The 19,371-nt window shown below is 48.8% G+C and overlaps 1 protein-coding gene across 1 annotated transcript in view; it reads left to right on the top strand.

Moving 5' to 3' along the window:
- Positions 1–416: 416 nt before the first annotated feature.
- The window catches only part of LOC144952799 (pre-mRNA-splicing factor ATP-dependent RNA helicase PRP16-like), a 26,491-nt gene continuing 7,536 nt past the window's right edge, over positions 417–19,371 (top strand). Inside the window, exons 1-4 of the mRNA XM_078883266.1 lie at positions 417–596; positions 1,351–1,506; positions 2,355–2,489; positions 4,110–4,235. Of these exons, the coding sequence (XP_078739392.1) occupies positions 465–596; positions 1,351–1,506; positions 2,355–2,489; positions 4,110–4,235 (549 nt within the window). The 5' untranslated portion in view covers positions 417–464. The remainder of the gene's footprint in view (positions 597–1,350; positions 1,507–2,354; positions 2,490–4,109; positions 4,236–19,371) is intronic.

Genomic DNA, 19,371 nt, shown 5'->3' with positions numbered 1-19,371 from the left:
GGTGGGGGTAGTGGGGGTGGGGGGGGGTGGTGGTGGTGGGGGGGGTGGGGGGGGTGGTGGTGGGGGGGGTGGTGTTAGTGGTGGTGTTGGCAGTGGTGGTGGTGGTAGTGGTGGTTTTTAATGGTGGCGTCTATATACACTGCTGCTACTCGCAGCACTTGCCCCTGCTAGAGGCTACATGGGGCACCTTTAGCTGTGTGTCTAGACACTGCTGCTCACAGCACTTGCCCCTGCTGAGAGGCTACACGGGGGACCTTTGTCTGTGTGTGTGTCTATAGACACTGCTGCTACTAACAGCACTTGCCCCTACAGCCCTGCTAGAGGCTACACGGGGCACCTTTGGCTGTGTGTGTGTCTATAGACACTGCTGCTACTCACAGCACTTGCCCCTGCTGAGAGGCTACACGGGGGACCTTTGGCTGTGTGTGTGCGTGCACGCAGGCGCACTGACTCCGACGGGCCGCATGATGGTGGAGTTCCCGCTGGACCCGGCGCTGTCCAAGGTGCTGATCGTGGCCTGCGACACGGCGTGTAGCGCAGAGGTGCTGTCCATCGTGTCCATGCTGTCCGTGCCGTCCATCTTCTACCGCCCCAAGGTGAGAGAGACACACACAGAGAGACACAGACACACACACAGACACAGACACACACACAGACAGACACACACACACACAGACACACACACCACAGACACACACACACAGACACACAGACAGACACACACACAGACAGACACACACACAGACAGACACACACATAGAGACACACACACAGACACACACAGACACACACACACAGACACACACACACACACAGACACACAGACACACACACACACAGACACACACACACAGACACACAGACACAGACCCTCCCTCTCCCCCATTTCCCCCCTCTCCTCCTTCCCTCCTAATAAGGGGCTGCGTGTGTGTGTGTACGCGTGTGTGTGTGTACGCGTGTGTGTGTGTGTACGCGTGTGTGTGTGTACGTGTGTGAGTGTACGTGTGTGTCTGTGTGTGTGTGTGTACGTGTGTGCGTGTGTACGTGTGTGTGTGTGTGTACGTGTGTGCGTGTGTACGTGTGTGTGTGTACCTGTGTGCGTGCGTACGTGCGTGTACGTGTGTGTGTATGTGTACCTGTGTGTGCGTGCGCGTACGTGTGTGTGTGTGTGTGTGCGTGTCTGTATGTGTGTGCGTGTGTGTGCGTGCGTACGTGCGTGTACGTGTGTGTGTGTGTACCTGTGTGTGTCCGTATGTGTGTGTGTCTGTATGTGTGTATGTATCTGCGTGTGTGTGCGTGTGTGTGTGTGTCTGTATGTGTGTGTGTGTGCGTGCGTGTGTGTGTGTGCAGGGTCGTGAGGAGGAGAGTGACCAGGCGCGTGAGAAGTTTGCGGTGCCGGAGAGCGACCACCTCACCTACCTCAACGTGTTCCTGCAGTGGAAGCGCGCAGCCTACGCCACCAGCTGGTGCAACGAACACTTTGTGCACGCCAAGGCCATGCGCAAGGTGCACACACACACACGCACACAGACACACAGAGACACACGCACACAGACACACACACACACACACAGACACACGCAGCCTACGCCACCAGCTGGTGCAACGAACACTTTGTGCACGCCAAGGCCATGCGCAAGGTGCACACACACACACGCACACACACAGACACACACACACAGACACACACAGACACACAGACACACGCACACACACACACACACACAGACACACACACACAGACACACACACACACACACAGACACACGCAGCCTACGCCACCAGCTGGTGCAACGAACACTTTGTGCACGCCAAGGCCATGCGCAAGGTGCACACACATACACGCACACAGACACACAGAGACACACGCACACAGACACACACACACACACAGACACACACAGACACACACACACAGACACACACACACAGACACAGACACACACACACACAGACAAAGACAAAGATCCCCCGTATAGCCTTAACAGACTGTAGGGGCAAGTGCTGTTAGCGAGCACCTATGAAGGCCGGAACGGCACACGAGGGGGTTGGGTGGGCCAGCACCACGCCCGACCGCCTTTGTCTCCCTAGTGGCGATGTTTACACACCGCACCAGGTACTCATTTGAGGCTGAGTCGACCTAGGGGAGGCCCGGGACCGGTTCAGATAATCGTCACTGGTGTTGGCAGTGAGCAGGAATCGAACCCGTGTCGCCAGGTTCATAGCGCAGCGCGCTAACCGCTACACTACCGCTCCCCACCACACACAGACACACACAGACACACACAGACACACACACACAGACACACACACACACAGACACACACACACACTCACCCACTCTCCCCGTGTAGGTGCGCGAGGTACGCGCTCAGCTCAAGGACATTATGGTGCAGCAGCGCATGAGCATGGCATCCTGCGGCTCCGATTGGGACGTGGTACGCAAGTGCATCTGCTCCGCCTACTTTCACCAGGCCGCCAAGCTCAAGGTGAGCGTGGTGGTGAGCGTGGTGGTGAGCGTGGTGGTGAGCGTGGTGGTGAGCGTGGTGGTGAGTTTGGTGAGTGCGGTGAGTGTGGGGGTGGTGGTGGTGTGGTGGTGAGTGTGATGAATGTGGGGAGTGTGGTGGTGGTGAGTGTGGTGGTGGTGAGTGTGGTGGTGGTGAGTGTGGTGGTGGTGAGTGTGGTGGTGAGTGTGGTGGTGGTGAGTGTGGTGGTGAGTGTGGTGTGGTGAGTGTGGTGGTGAGTGTGGTGGTGAGTGTGGTGGTGAGTGTGGTGGTGAGTGTGGTGGTGAGTGTGGTGGTGAGTGTGGTGGTGAGTGTGGTGGTGAGTGTGGTGGTGAGTGTGGTGGTGAGTGTGGTGGTGAGTGTGGTGGTGAGCGTGGTGGTGAGTGTGGTGGTGAGTTTGGTGGGCGTGGTGAGTGTGGTGGTGGTGGTGGTGAGCGTGGTGGTGGGTGTGGTGAGTGTGGTGAGTGTGGTGGCGGTGGTGAGTGTGGGGAGTGTGGCGGTGAGCGTGGCGGTGAGTGTGGTGGTGAGTGTGGTGGTGAGCGTGGTGGTGAGCGTGGTGGCGAGTGTGGTGGTGAGCGTGGTGGTGAGCGTGGTGGCGAGCGTGGTGGTGAGCGTGGTGGTGAGCGTGGCGGTGAGCGTGGCGGTGAGCGTGGTGGTGAGCATGGTGATGAGCGTGGTGGTGAGCGTGGTGGTGAGTGTGGTGGTGAGCGTGGTGGTGAGCGTGGTGGTGAGCGTGGTGGTGAGTTTGGTGAGTGTGGTGAGTGTGGGGGTGGTGGTGGTGTGGTGGTGAGTGTGGTGGTGAGTGTGGTGGTGGTGAGTGTGGTGGTGGTGAGTGTGGTGGTGAGTGTGGTGGTGAGTGTGGTGGTGAGTGTGGTGGTAGTGGTGAGTGTGGTGTGGTGAGTGTGGTGGTGAGCGTGGTGGTGAGCGTGGTGGTGAGCGTGGTGGTGAGCGTGGTGGTGAGCGTGGTGGTGAGCGTGGTGGTGAGCGTGGTGGTGAGCGTGGTGGTGAGCGTGGTGGTGAGCGTGATGACAGTGAGCGTGGTGGTGAGCGTGGTGGTGAGCGTGGTGGTGAGCGTGGTGGTGAGCGTGGTGGTGAGCGTGATGACAGTGAGCGTGGTGGTGAGCGTGGTGGTGAGCGTGGCGGTGAGTGTGGTGGTGAGCGTGGTGGTGAGTGTGGTGGTGAGCGTGGCGGTGAGTGTGGTGGTGAGCGTGGTGGTGAGTGTGGTGGTGAGCGTGGTGGTGAGCGTGGTGGTGAGTGTGGCGGTGAGCGTGGTGGTGAGCGTGGTGGTGAGTGTGGTGGTGAGCGTGGCGGTGAGCGTGGCGGTGAGCGTGGCGGTGAGTGTGGTGGTGAGCGTGGTGGTGAGTGTGGTGGTGAGCGTGGTGGTGAGCGTGGTGGTGAGTGTGGTGGTGAGTGTGGTGGTGAGCGTGGTGGTGAGTGTGGTGGTGAGTGTGGCGGTGAGCGTGGCGGTGAGCGTGGCGGTGAGCGTGGTGGTGAGCGTGGCGGTGAGCGTGGCGGTGAGCGTGGCGGTGAGCGTGGTGGTGAGCGTGCTGGTGAGCGTGCTGGTGAGTGTGGTGAGCGTGGTGGTGAGTGTGCTTGTCCCCGCAGGGAATCGGCGAGTACGTGAACATCCGCACAGGAATGCCGTGTCACCTGCACCCGACCTCGGCTCTGTTCGGCATGGGATTCACCCCGGACTACATAGTCTACCACGAGCTCATCATGACCACAAAAGTATAACTCACTCACTCACTCATAGACACTCACTCATAGACACTCACTCACTCACTCATTTGCTCACTCGCTCACTCACTCACTCATAGACACTCACTCACTCACACACTCACTCACACACTCACACACTCACTCACTCACTCGCTCACTCACTCACTCACTCACACACTCACTCACTCACTCACTCGCTCACTCACTCACTCACTCGCTCATAGACACTCACTCACTCACTCATAGACACTCACTCACTCACTCACCCACTCACTCACTCACTCACTCGCTCACTCATAGACACTCACTCACTCACTCATAGACACTCACTCACTCACTCATAGACACTCACTCACTCACTCACCCACTCATAGACACTCACTCACTCACTCATAGACACTCACTCACTCACTCACCCACTCACTCACTCACTCACTCACTCGCTCGCTCGCTCGCTCGCTCACTCACTCACTCACTCACACACTCACTCACTCACTCATAGACACGGCATGGGATTCACCCCGGACTACATAGTCTACCACGAGCTCATCATGACCACAAAAGTATAACTCACTCACTCACTCATAGACACTCACACACTCACTCATAGACACTCACTCACTCACTCATAGACACTCACTCACTCACTCACCCACTCACTCACTCACACACCCACTCACTCACTCATAGACACTCACTCACTCACTCACCCACTCACTCACTCACACACCCACTCACTCACTCATAGACACTCACTCACTCATAGACACTCACTCATAGACACTCTCACTCGCTCACTCGCTCACTCACTCACCCACTCACTCACTCACTCACTCACTCACTCGCTCGCTCACTCACTCACTCACTCACACACTCACTCACTCACTCATAGACACGGCATGGGATTCACCCCGGACTACATAGTCTACCACGAGCTCATCATGACCACAAAAGTATAACTCACTCGCTCACTCATAGACACTCACTCACTCACTCATAGACACTCACTCACTCACCCACTCACTCACTCACTCACTCACTCATAGACACTCACTCACTCACTCATAGACACTCACTCACTCATAGCCACTCACTCACTCACTCATAGACACTCACTCACTCACTCATAGCCACTCTCACTCACTCACTCATTTGCTCACTCGCTCACTCACTCACTCATAGACACTCACTCACTCACTCACTCATTTGCTCACTCGCTCACTCACTCATAGACACTCACTCACTCACTCATAGACACTCACTCACTCACTCATAGACACTCACTCACTCATTTGCCCACTCACTCACTCACTCGCTCACTCATAGACACTCACTCACTCACTCATAGACACTCACTCACTCACCCACTCACTCACTCACTCACTCACTCACTCACTCATAGACACTCACTCACTCACTCATAGACACTCACTCACTCACTCATAGACACTCACTCACTCATTTGCCCACTCACTCACTCACTCGCTCACTCATAGACACTCACTCACTCACTCATAGACACTCACTCACTCACTCACTCACCCACTCACTCACTCACTCACTCACTCACTCACTCACTCACTCACTCACTCATAGACACTCACTCACTCACTCATAGACACTCACTCACTCACTCATAGACACGGCATGGGATTCACCCCGGACTACATAGTCTACCACGAGCTCATCATGACCACAAAAGTACAGTCACTCACTCACTCATAGACACTCACTCACTCACTCATTTGCTCACTCGCTCACTCACTCATAGACACTCACTCATAGCCACTCTCACTCACTCACTCATTTGCTCACTCGCTCACTCACTCACTCACACACTCACTCACTCACTCACTCATAGACACTCACTCACTCACTCATAGACACTCACTCACTCACTCATAGACACTCACTCACTCACTCATAGACACTCACTCACTCACTCACTCATAGACACTCACTCACTCACTCATAGACACTCACTCACTCACTCATAGACACTCACTCACTCACTCATAGACACTCACTCACTCACTCATAGCCACTCACTCACTCACTCATAGCCACTCACTCACTCACTCATAGACACTCACTCACTCATTTGCTCACTCGCTCACTCACTCACTCACTCATAGACACTCACTCACTCACTCATAGACACTCACTCACTCACTCACTCATAGACACTCACTCACTCACTCATAACCACTCACTCACTCACTCATAGACACTCACTCACTCACTCATAGCCACTCACTCACTCACTCATAGACACTCACTCACTCATTTGCTCACTCGCTCACTCACTCACTCACTCATAGACACTCACTCACTCACTCATAGACACTCACTCACTCACTCATAGCCACTCTCACTCACTCACTCATTTGCTCACTCGCTCACTCACTCACTCATAGACACTCACTCACTCACTCACTCATAGACACTCACTCACTCACTCATAGCCACTCTCACTCACTCACTCATTTGCTCACTCGCTCACTCACTCACTCACTCATAGACACTCACTCACTCACTCATAGACACTCACACTCACTCATAGACACTCACTCACTCACTCATAGCCACTCACTCACTCACTCATTTGCTCACTCGCTCACTCACTCACTCACTCATAGACACTCACTCACTCACTCATAGACACTCGCTCACTCACTCATAGACACTCACTCACTCACTCATAGCCACTCTCACTCACTCACTCATTTGCTCACTCGCTCACTCACTCACTCATAGACACTCACTCACTCACTCATAGACACTCACTCACTCACTCATAGACACTCACTCACTCACTCACTCATAGACACTCACTCACTCACTCATAGACACTCACTCACTCACTCACCCACTCACTCACTCACTCACTCACTCATAGACACTCACTCACTCACTCATAGACACTCACTCACTCACTCATAGACACTCACTCACTCACTCATAGCCACTCTCACTCACTCACTCACTCATTTGCTCACTCGCTCACTCACTCACTCACACACTCACTCACACACTCACACACTCACTCACTCACTCATAGACACTCACTCACTCACACACTCACACACTCACTCACTCACTCATAGACACTCACACACTCACACACTCACTCACTCACACACTCACTCACTCACTCATAGCCACTCACTCGCTCACTCACTCACTCATTTGCTCACTCGCTCACTCACTCACTCACACACTCACTCACACACTCACACACTCACTCACTCACTCATAGACACTCACTCACTCACACACTCACACACTCACTCACTCACTCATAGACACTCACACACTCACACACTCACTCACTCACACACTCACTCACTCACTCATAGCCACTCACTCGCTCACTCACTCACTCACACACTCACTCACAGCCACTCACTCACTCATAGCCACTCACTCGCTCACTCACTCACTCACACACTCACTCACACACTCACTCACAGCCACTCACTCACTCACACACTCACTCACTCACTCATAGCCACTCACACACTCACTCACTCACTCATAGACACGGCATGGGATTCACCCCGGACTACATAGTCTACCACGAGCTCATCATGACCACAAAAGTATAACTCACTCACTCACTCACACACTCACTCACTCATAGACACTCACTCACTCATAGACACTCACTCATAGCCACACTCTCACTCACTCGCTCACTCACTCACTCGCTCACTCACTCGCTCACTCACTCATAGACACTCACTCACTCACTCGCTCACTCACTCACTTACACACTCACTCACTCACTCACTCATAGACACTCACTCACTTGCTCACTCGCTCACTCACTCATAGACACTCACTCACTCATAGACACTCACTCATAGCCACACTCTCACTCGCTCACTCACTCACTCGCTCACTCACTCACTCGCTCACTCACTCACTCACTCACTCATAGACACTCACTCACTCACTCGCTCACTCACTCACTTACACACTCACTCACTCACTCATAGACACTCACTCACTTGCTCACTCGCTCACTCACTCATAGCCACTCACTCACTCATAGCCACTCACTCACTCACTCACTCACACACTCACTCGCTCACTCACCCACTCACCCACTCACTCACTCACACACTCACTCACTCAGCCACTCACTCACTCACTCACACACTCACACACTCACTCACCCACTCACTCACTCACACACTCACTCGCTCACTCACCCACTCACCCACTCACTCACTCACACACTCACTCACTCAGCCACTCACTCACTCACTCACACACTCACTCACTCACTCAGCCACTCACTCACTCACTCACACACTCACTCACTCAGCCACTCACTCACTCACTCACACACTCACACACTCACTCACCCACTCACTCACTCACACACTCACTCACTCAGCCACTCACTCACTCACTCTCATAGCCACTCACTCATAGCCACATTCACAGTGTGTATGTGTGTAACTGTGTGTGTGTGTGTGTGTAACTGTGTGTGTGTGTGTAACTGTGTGTGTGTGTGTGTGTAACTGTGTGTGTGTCACTGTGTGTGTGTGTGTGTCACTGTGTGTGTGTGTGTGTAACTGTGTGTGTGTGTGTAACTGTGTGTGTGTGTGTGCGTAACTGTGTGTGTGTAACTGTGTGTGTGTGTGTGTAACTGTGTGTGTGTGTGTAACTGTGTGTGTGTGTGTAACTGTGTGTGTGCGTAACTGTGTGTGTGTAACTGTGTGTGTGTCACTGTGTGTGTGTAACTGTGTGTGTGTCACTGTGTGTGTGTGTCACTGTGTGTGTGTGTCACTGTGTGTGTGTGTAACTGTGTGTGTGTGTAACTGTGTGTGTGTGTGTAACTGTGTGTGTGTGTGTAACTGTGTGTGTGTGTGTGTAACTGTGTGTGTGTGTGTGTCACTGTGTGTGTGTGTGTGTCACTGTGTGTGTGTGTCACTGTGTGTGTGTGTCACTGTGTGTGTGTGTCACTGTGTGTGTGTGTAACTGTGTGTGTGTGTGTGTGTAACTGTGTGTGTGTGTGTGTGTAACTGTGTGTGTGTGTGTAACTGTGTGTGTGTGTGTAACTGTGTGTGTGTAACTGTGTGTGTGTGTATGTGTGTAACTGTGTATGTGTGTAACTGTGTGTGTGTGTGTAACTGTGTGTGTGTATGTGTGTAACTGTGTGTGTGTGTGTGTGTGTAACTGTGTGTGTGTGTGTAACTGTGTGTGTGTGTGTAACTGTGTGTATGTGTGTAACTGTGTATGTGTGTAACTGTGTGTGTGTGTGTAACTGTGTGTGTGTATGTGTGTAACTGTGTGTGTGTGTGTAACTGTGTGTGTGTGTGTAACTGTGTGTGTGTGTGTAACTGTGTGTGTGTGTGTAACTGTGTGTGTGTGTAACTGTGTGTGTGTGTAACTGTGTGTGTGTGTGTGTGTAACTGTGTGTGTGTGTAACTGTGTGTGTGTGTGTGTGTAACTGTGTGTGTGTGTGTGTGTGTGTAACTGTGTGTGTGTAACTGTGTGTGTGTGTGTGTGTAACTGTGTGTGTGTGTGTGTGTAACTGTGTGTGTGTGTGTGTGTAACTGTGTGTGTGTGTAACTGTGTGTGTGTGTGTGTGTAACTGTGTGTGTGTGTGTGTGTAACTGTGTGTGTGTGTAACTGTGTGTGTGTGTGTGTGTGTAACTGTGTGTGTGTGTAACTGTGTGTGTGTGTAACTGTGTATGTGTGTAACTGTGTGTGTGTGTGTGTAACTGTGTGTGTGTGTGTGTGTAACTGTGTGTGTGTAACTGTGTGTGTGTGTGTAACTGTGTGTGTGTGTGTGTGTAACTGTGTGTGTGTAACTGTGTGTGTGTGTGTGTGTAACTGTGTGTGTGTGTGTAACTGTGTGTGTGTGTGTGTGTAACTGTGTGTGTGTAACTGTGTGTGTGTGTGTGTGTAACTGTGTGTGTGTGTGTGTGTAACTGTGTGTGTGTAACTGTGTGTGTGTGTATGTGTGTAACTGTGTGTGTGTGTAACTGTGTGTGTGTGTGTGTAACTGTGTGTGTGTGTGTGACTGTGTGTGTGTGTGTAACTGTGTGTGTGTGTGTAACTGTGTGTGTGTGTATGTGTGTGTAACTGTGTGTGTGTGTGTAACTGTGTATGTGTGTATAACTGTGTGTGTAACTGTGTGTGTGTGTAACTGTGTGTGTGTGTGACTGTGTGTGTAACTGTGTGTGTGTGTAACTGTGTGTGTGTGTAACTGTGTGTGTGTGTGTATGTGTGTAACTGTGTGTGTGTGTAACTGTGTGTGTGTGTATGTGTGTAACTGTGTGTGTGTGTATGTGTGTAACTGTGTGTGTGTGTGTGTAACTGTGTGTGTGTGTGTGTATGTGTGTAACTGTGTGTGTGTGTAACTGTGTGTGTGTGTGTGTGTGTAACTGTGTGTGTGTGTAACTGTGTGTGTGTGTAACTGTGTGTGTGTGTGTGTGTAACTGTGTGTGTGTGTAACTGTGTGTGTGTGTGTGTGTGTAACTGTGTGTGTGTGTAACTGTGTGTGTGTGTGTGTGTGTAACTGTGTGTGTGTGTGTGTGTGTGTAACTGTGTGTGTGTGTGTAACTGTGTGTGTGTGTATGTGTGTAACTGTGTGTGTGTGTATGTGTGTAACTGTGTGTGTGTGTGTGTAACTGTGTGTGTGTGTGTGTAACTGTGTGTGTGTGTGTAACTGTGTGTGTGTGTGTAACTGTGTGTGTGTGTGTGTAACTGTGTGTGTGTGTGTAACTGTGTGTGTGTGTGTGTAACTGTGTGTGTGTGTGTAACTGTGTGTGTGTATGTGTGTAACTGTGTGTAACTGTGTGTGTGTAACTGTGTGTGTGTGTGTAACTGTGTGTGTGTTTGTGTGTAACTGTGTGTGTGTGTATGTGTGTGTGTGTGTAACTGTGTGTGTGTGTAACTGTGTGTGTGTGTATGTGTAACTGTGTGTGTGTGTGTGTGTGTAACTGTGTGTGTGTGTGTAACTGTGTGTGTGTGTGTGTAACTGTGTGTGTGTGTGTGTGTGTAACTGTGTGTGTGTGTGTGTAACTGTGTGTGTGTGTGTGTAACTGTGTGTGTGTGTGTAACTGTGTGTGTGTGTGTAACTGTGTGTGTGTGTGTGTGTGTAACTGTGTGTGTGTGTGTGTGTGTAACTGTGTGTGTGTGTGTGTGTAACTGTGTGTGTGTGTATGTGTGTAACTGTGTGTGTGTGTGTGTAACTGTGTGTGTGTGTGTGTAACTGTGTGTGTGTGTGTGTAACTGTGTGTGTGTGTGTGTAACTGTGTGTGTGTGTGTGTAACTGTGTGTGTGTGTAACTGTGTGTGTGTGTGTGTGTGTAACTGTGTGTGTGTGTAACTGTGTGTGTGTGTGTGTGTAACTGTGTGTGTGTGTAACTGTGTGTGTGTGTAACTGTGTGTGTGTGTGTGTGTAACTGTGTGTGTGTGTAACTGTGTGTGTGTGTGTAACTGTGTGTGTGTGTAACTGTGTGTGTGTGTAACTGTGTGTGTGTGTAACTGTGTGTGTGTGTGTAACTGTGTGTGTAACTGTGTGTGTGTGTGTGTGTAACTGTGTGTGTGTGTGTAACTGTGTGTGTGTGTGTAACTGTGTGTGTGTGTAACTGTGTGTGTGTGTGTAACTGTGTGTGTGTAACTGTGTGTGTGTGTGTGTAACTGTGTGTGTGTAACTGTGTGTGTGTAACTGTGTGTGTGTAACTGTGTGTGTGTATCTGTGTGTGTGTAACTGTGTGTGTGTAACTGTGTGTGTGTGTGTGTAACTGTGTGTGTGTGTGTGTGTAACTGTGTGTGTGTGCGTAACTGTGTGTGTGTGTAACTGTGTGTGTGTGTGTAACTGTGTGTGTGTGTAACTGTGTGTGTGTGTAACTGTGTGTGTGTGTGTGTAACTGTGTGTGTGTGTGTGTGTAACTGTGTGTGTGTAACTGTGTGTGTGTGTGTGTGTGTAACTGTGTGTGTGCGTAACTGTGTGTGTGTGTGTGTAACTGTGTGTGTGTGTGTGTAACTGTGTGTGTGTGTGTGACTGTGTGTGTGTGTGTAACTGTGTGTGTGTGTGTAACTGTGTGTGTGTGTATGTGTGTGTAACTGTGTGTGTGTGTGTAACTGTGTATGTGTGTATAACTGTGTGTGTAACTGTGTGTGTGTGTAACTGTGTGTGTGTGACTGTGTGTGTAACTGTGTGTGTGTGTAACTGTGTGTGTGTGTAACTGTGTGTGTGTGTGTATGTGTGTAACTGTGTGTGTGTGTAACTGTGTGTGTGTGTATGTGTGTAACTGTGTGTGTGTGTGTATGTGTGTAACTGTGTGTGTGTGTGTGTAACTGTGTGTGTGTGTGTGTATGTGTGTAACTGTGTGTGTGTGTAACTGTGTGTGTGTGTGTGTGTGTAACTGTGTGTGTGTGTAACTGTGTGTGTGTGTGTGTAACTGTGTGTGTGTGTAACTGTGTGTGTGTGTGTGTGTGTAACTGTGTGTGTGTGTAACTGTGTGTGTGTGTGTGTGTGTAACTGTGTGTGTGTGTGTGTGTGTGTAACTGTGTGTGTGTGTGTAACTGTGTGTGTGTGTATGTGTGTAACTGTGTGTGTGTGTATGTGTGTAACTGTGTGTGTGTGTGTGTAACTGTGTGTGTGTGTGTGTAACTGTGTGTGTGTGTGTAACTGTGTGTGTGTGTGTAACTGTGTGTGTGTGTGTGTAACTGTGTGTGTGTGTGTAACTGTGTGTGTGTGTGTGTAACTGTGTGTGTGTGTGTAACTGTGTGTGTGTATGTGTGTAACTGTGTGTAACTGTGTGTGTGTGTGTAACTGTGTGTGTGTGTAACTGTGTGTGTGTGTGTAACTGTGTGTGTGTTTGTGTGTAACTGTGTGTGTGTGTATGTGTGTGTGTGTGTAACTGTGTGTGTGTGTAACTGTGTGTGTGTGTATGTGTAACTGTGTGTGTGTGTGTGTGTGTGTAACTGTGTGTGTGTGTGTAACTGTGTGTGTGTGTGTAACTGTGTGTGTGTGTGTGTGTAACTGTGTGTGTGTGTGTGTAACTGTGTGTGTGTGTGTGTGTGTAACTGTGTGTGTGTGTGTAACTGTGTGTGTGTGTGTAACTGTGTGTGTGTGTGTGTGTGTAACTGTGTGTGTGTGTGTGTGTGTAACTGTGTGTGTGTGTGTGTGTGTAACTGTGTGTGTGTGTATGTGTGTAACTGTGTGTGTGTGTGTGTAACTGTGTGTGTGTGTGTGTAACTTTGTGTGTGTGTGTGTAACTGTGTGTGTGTGTGTGTAACTGTGTGTGTGTGTGTGTGTAACTGTGTGTGTGTAACTGTGTGTGTGTGTGTAACTGTGTGTGTGTGTGTGTGTAACTGTGTGTGTGTGTGTGTGTAACTGTGTGTGTGTGTGTGTGTAACTGTGTGTGTGTGTAACTGTGTGTGTGTGTGTGTGTAACTGTGTGTGTGTGTAACTGTGTGTGTGTGTAACTGTGTGTGTGTGTGTGTGTAACTGTGTGTGTGTGTAACTGTGTGTGTGTGTGTGTGTAACTGTGTGTGTGTGTAACTGTGTGTGTGTGTAACTGTGTGTGTGTGTAACTGTGTGTGTGTGTGTAACTGTGTGTGTAACTGTGTGTGTGTGTGTGTGTAACTGTGTGTGTGTGTGTAACTGTGTGTGTGTGTGTAACTGTGTGTGTGTGTAACTGTGTGTGTGTGTGTAACTGTGTGTGTGTAACTGTGTGTGTGTGTGTGTAACTGTGTGTGTGTAACTGTGTGTGTGTAACTGTGTGTGTGTAACTGTGTGTGTGTAACTGTGTGTGTGTAACTGTGTGTGTGTGTGTGTAACTGTGTGTGTGTGTGTGTGTAACTGTGTGTGTGTGCGTAACTGTGTGTGTGTGTAACTGTGTGTGTGTGTGTAACTGTGTGTGTGTAACTGTGTGTGTGTAACTGTGTGTGTGTGTGTGTGTAACTGTGTGTGTGCGTAACTGTGTGTGTGTGTGTGTAACTGTGTGTGTGTGTGTGTGTAACTGTGTGTGTGTGCGTAACTGTGTGTGTGTGTAACTGTGTGTGTGTGTGTAACTGTGTGTGTGTGTGTAACTGTGTGTGTGTGTGACACTGTGTGTGTGTGTAACTGTGTGTGTGTGTGTGACACTGTGTGTGTGTGTGTAACTGTGTGTGTGTGTGTGACACTGTGTGTGTGTGTAACTGTGTGTGTGTGTGTGTAACTGTGTGTATGTGTGTAACTGTGTGTGTGTGTGTGACACTGTGTGTGTGTGTAACTGTGTGTGTGTGTGTGACACTGTGTGTGTGTGTGACACTGTGTGTGTGTGTAACTGTGTGTGTGTGTGTAACTGTGTGTGTGTGTGTAACTGTGTGTGTGTGTGTGTAACTGTGTGTGTGTCACTGTGTGTGTGTGTGTGTAACTGTGTGTGTGTGTGTAACTGTGTGTGTGTGTGTGCGTAACTGTGTGTGTGTAACTGTGTGTGTGTGTGTGTAACTGTGTGTGTGTGTGTAACTGTGTGTGTGTGTGTAACTGTGTGTGTGCGTAACTGTGTGTGTGTAACTGTGTGTGTGTCACTGTGTGTGTGTGTGTGTGTGTAACTGTGTGTGTGTCACTGTGTGTGTGTGTCACTGTGTGTGTGTGTCACTGTGTGTGTGTGTAACTGTGTGTGTGTGTAACTGTGTGTGTGTGTGTAACTGTGTGTGTGTGTGTAACTGTGTGTGTGTGTGTGTCACTGTGTGTGTGTGTCACTGTGTGTGTGTGTCACTGTGTGTGTGTGTCACTGTGTGTGTGTGTAACTGTGTGTGTGTGTGTGTGTAACTGTGTGTGTGGGTGTGTGTGTAACTGTGTGTGTGTGTGTAACTGTGTGTGTGTGTGTAACTGTGTGTGTGTAACTGTGTGTGTGTGTGTATGTGTGTAACTGTGTGTGTGTGTGTGTAACTGTGTGTGTATGTGTGTAACTGTGTGTGTGTGTGTGTAACTGTGTGTGTGTGTGTGTGTAACTGTGTGTGTGTAACTGTGTGTGTGTGTGTAACTGTGTGTGTGTGTGTGTGTAACTGTGTGTGTGTAACTGTGTGTGTGTGTGTGTGTAACTGTGTGTGTGTGTAACTGTGTGTGTGTGTAACTGTGTGTGTGTGTATGTGTGTAACTGTGTGTGTGTGTAACTGTGTGTGTGTGTAACTGTGTGTGTGTGTGTGACTGTGTGTGTGTGTGTAACTGTGTGTGTGTGTGTAACTGTGTGTGTGTGTGTAACTGTGTGTGTGTGTATGTGTGTGTAACTGTGTGTGTGTGTATGTGTGTAACTGTGTGTGTGTGTATAACTGTGTGTGTAACTGTGTGTGTGTGTAACTGTGTGTGTGTGTGACTGTGTGTGTAACTGTGTGTGTGTGTAACTGTGTGTGTGTGTAACTGTGTGTGTGTGTGTATGTGTGTAACTGTGTGTGTGTGTAACTGTGTGTGTGTGTATGTGTGTAACTGTGTGTGTGTGTATGTGTGTAACTGTGTGTGTGTGTGTGTAACTGTGTGTGTGTGTGTGTATGTGTGTAACTGTGTGTGTGTGTAACTGTGTGTGTGTGTGTAACTGTGTGTGTGTGTGTATGTGTGTAACTGTGTGTGTATGTGTGTAACTGTGTGTGTGTGTGTAACTGTGTGTGTGTGTAACTGTGTGTGTGTGTGTGTAACTGTGTGTGTGTGTAACTGTGTGTGTGTGTGTGTGTGTAACTGTGTGTGTGTGTAACTGTGTGTGTGTGTGTGTGTGTAACTGTGTGTGTGTGTGTGTGTGTGTAACTGTGTGTGTGTGTGTAACTGTGTGTGTGTGTGTAACTGTGTGTGTGTGTGTGTGTAACTGTGTGTATGTGTGTAACTGTGTGTGTGTGTGTAACTGTGTGTGTGTGTATGTGTGTAACTGTGTGTGTGTGTATGTGTGTAACTGTGTGTGTGTGTAACTGTGTGTGTGTGTGTGTAACTGTGTGTGTGTGTGTAACTGTGTGTGTGTGTGTAACTGTGTGTGTGTGTGTGTAACTGTGTGTGTGTGTGTGTAACTGTGTGTGTGTGTAACTGTGTGTGTGTGTGTGTAACTGTGTGTGTGTGTGTAACTGTGTGTGTGTGTGTAACTGTGTGTAACTGTGTGTGTGTAACTGTGTGTGTGTGTGTAACTGTGTGTGTGTTTGTGTGTAACTGTGTGTGTGTGTGTGTGTAACTGTGTGTGTGTGTAACTGTGTGTGTGTGTATGTGTAACTGTGTGTGTGTGTGTGTAACTGTGTGTGTGTGTGTAACTGTGTGTGTGTGTGTGTAACTGTGTGTGTGTGTGTGTAACTGTGTGTGTGTGTAACTGTGTGTGTGTGTGTGTAACTGTGTGTGTGTGTGTAACTGTGTGTGTGTGTGTAACTGTGTGTAACTGTGTGTGTGTAACTGTGTGTGTGTGTGTAACTGTGTGTGTGTTTGTGTGTAACTGTGTGTGTGTGTGTGTGTAACTGTGTGTGTGTGTCACTGTGTGTGTGTGTAACTGTGTGTGTGTGTGTGTGTAACTGTGTGTGTGGGTGTGTGTGTAACTGTGTGTGTGTGTGTAACTGTGTGTGTGTGTGTAACTGTGTGTGTGTAACTGTGTGTGTGTGTGTATGTGTGTAACTGTGTGTGTGTGTGTGTAACTGTGTGTGTATGTGTGTAACTGTGTGTGTGTGTGTGTAACTGTGTGTGTGTGTGTGTGTAACTGTGTGTGTGTAACTGTGTGTGTGTGTGTAACTGTGTGTGTGTGTGTGTGTAACTGTGTGTGTGTAACTGTGTGTGTGTGTGTGTGTAACTGTGTGTGTGTGTAACTGTGTGTGTGTGTAACTGTGTGTGTGTGTATGTGTGTAACTGTGTGTGTGTGTAACTGTGTGTGTGTGTAACTGTGTGTGTGTGTGTGACTGTGTGTGTGTGTGTAACTGTGTGTGTGTGTGTAACTGTGTGTGTGTGTGTAACTGTGTGTGTGTGTATGTGTGTGTAACTGTGTGTGTGTGTATGTGTGTAACTGTGTGTGTGTGTATAACTGTGTGTGTAACTGTGTGTGTGTGTAACTGTGTGTGTGTGTGACTGTGTGTGTAACTGTGTGTGTGTGTAACTGTGTGTGTGTGTAACTGTGTGTGTGTGTGTATGTGTGTAACTGTGTGTGTGTGTAACTGTGTGTGTGTGTATGTGTGTAACTGTGTGTGTGTGTATGTGTGTAACTGTGTGTGTGTGTGTGTAACTGTGTGTGTGTGTGTGTATGTGTGTAACTGTGTGTGTGTGTAACTGTGTGTGTGTGTGTAACTGTGTGTGTGTGTGTATGTGTGTAACTGTGTGTGTATGTGTGTAACTGTGTGTGTGTGTGTAACTGTGTGTGTGTGTAACTGTGTGTGTGTGTGTGTAACTGTGTGTGTGTGTAACTGTGTGTGTGTGTGTGTGTGTAACTGTGTGTGTGTGTAACTGTGTGTGTGTGTGTGTGTGTAACTGTGTGTGTGTGTGTGTGTGTGTAACTGTGTGTGTGTGTGTAACTGTGTGTGTGTGTGTAACTGTGTGTGTGTGTGTGTGTAACTGTGTGTATGTGTGTAACTGTGTGTGTGTGTGTAACTGTGTGTGTGTGTATGTGTGTAACTGTGTGTGTGTGTATGTGTGTAACTGTGTGTGTGTGTAACTGTGTGTGTGTGTGTGTAACTGTGTGTGTGTGTGTAACTGTGTGTGTGTGTGTAACTGTGTGTGTGTGTGTGTAACTGTGTGTGTGTGTGTGTAACTGTGTGTGTGTGTAACTGTGTGTGTGTGTGTGTAACTGTGTGTGTGTGTGTAACTGTGTGTGTGTGTGTAACTGTGTGTAACTGTGTGTGTGTAACTGTGTGTGTGTGTGTAACTGTGTGTGTGTTTGTGTGTAACTGTGTGTGTGTGTGTGTGTAACTGTGTGTGTGTGTAACTGTGTGTGTGTGTATGTGTAACTGTGTGTGTGTGTGTGTAACTGTGTGTGTGTGTGTAACTGTGTGTGTGTTTGTGTGTAACTGTATGTGTGTGTGTGTGTAACTGTGTGTGTGTGTAACTGTGTGTGTGTGTATGTGTAACTGTGTGTGTGTGTGTGTGTAACTGTGTGTGTGTGTGTAACTGTGTGTGTGTGTGTAACTGTGTGTGTGTGTGTGTGTGTAACTGTGTGTGTGTGTGTGTGTGTAACTGTGTGTGTGTGTATGTGTGTAACTGTGTGTGTGTGTGTGTGTAACTGTGTGTGTGTGTGTGTAACTGTGTGTGTGTGTGTGTAACTGTGTGTGTGTAACTGTGTGTGTGTGTGTGTGTAACTGTGTGTGTGTAACTGTGTGTGTGTGTGTAACTGTGTGTGTGTGTGTGTGTAACTGTGTGTGTGTGTGTGTGTAACTGTGTGTGTGTAACTGTGTGTGTGTGTGTGTGTAACTGTGTGTGTGTGTGTGTGTAACTGTGTGTGTGTGTGTGTGTAACTGTGTGTGTGTGTAACTGTGTGTGTGTGTGTGTGTAACTGTGTGTGTGTGTAACTGTGTGTGTGTGTAACTGTGTGTGTGTGTGTGTGTAACTGTGTGTGTGTGTAACTGTGTGTGTGTGTGTGTGTAACTGTGTGTGTGTAACTGTGTGTGTGTGTGTGTGTAACTGTGTGTGTGTGTAACTGTGTGTGTGTGTAACTGTGTGTGTGTGTAACTGTGTGTGTGTGTGTGTGTAACTGTGTGTGTGTGTAACTGTGTGTGTGTGTGTGTGTAACTGTGTGTGTGTGTGTGTGTAACTGTGTGTGTGTAACTGTGTGTGTGTGTGTGTGTAACTGTGTGTGTGTGTGTGTGTGTAACTGTGTGTGTGTGTGTGTGTAACTGTGTGTGTGTGTAACTGTGTGTGTGTGTGTGTGTAACTGTGTGTGTGTGTGTGTGTAACTGTGTGTGTGTGTAACTGTGTGTGTGTGTGTGTGTGTAACTGTGTGTGTGTGTAACTGTGTGTGTGTGTAACTGTGTGTGTGTGTAACTGTGTGTGTGTGTGTGTAACTGTGTGTGTGTGTGTGTGTGTAACTGTGTGTGTGTGTGTAACTGTGTGTGTGTGTGTGTGTGTAACTGTGTGTGTGTGTAACTGTGTGTGTGTGTAACTGTGTGTGTGTGTAACTGTGTGTGTGTGTGTAACTGTGTGTGTGTGTGTGTGTGTGTAACTGTGTGTGTGTGTGTAACTGTGTGTG

The sequence above is a fragment of the Lampetra fluviatilis genome, chromosome 70 (assembly GCF_964198595.1).
Source record: "Lampetra fluviatilis chromosome 70, kcLamFluv1.1, whole genome shotgun sequence".
Taxonomy (NCBI): domain Eukaryota; kingdom Metazoa; phylum Chordata; class Hyperoartia; order Petromyzontiformes; family Petromyzontidae; genus Lampetra; species Lampetra fluviatilis.
Note: the sequence above shows the minus strand (reverse complement) of the source record. Positions and strands in the feature narration are given on the sequence as shown.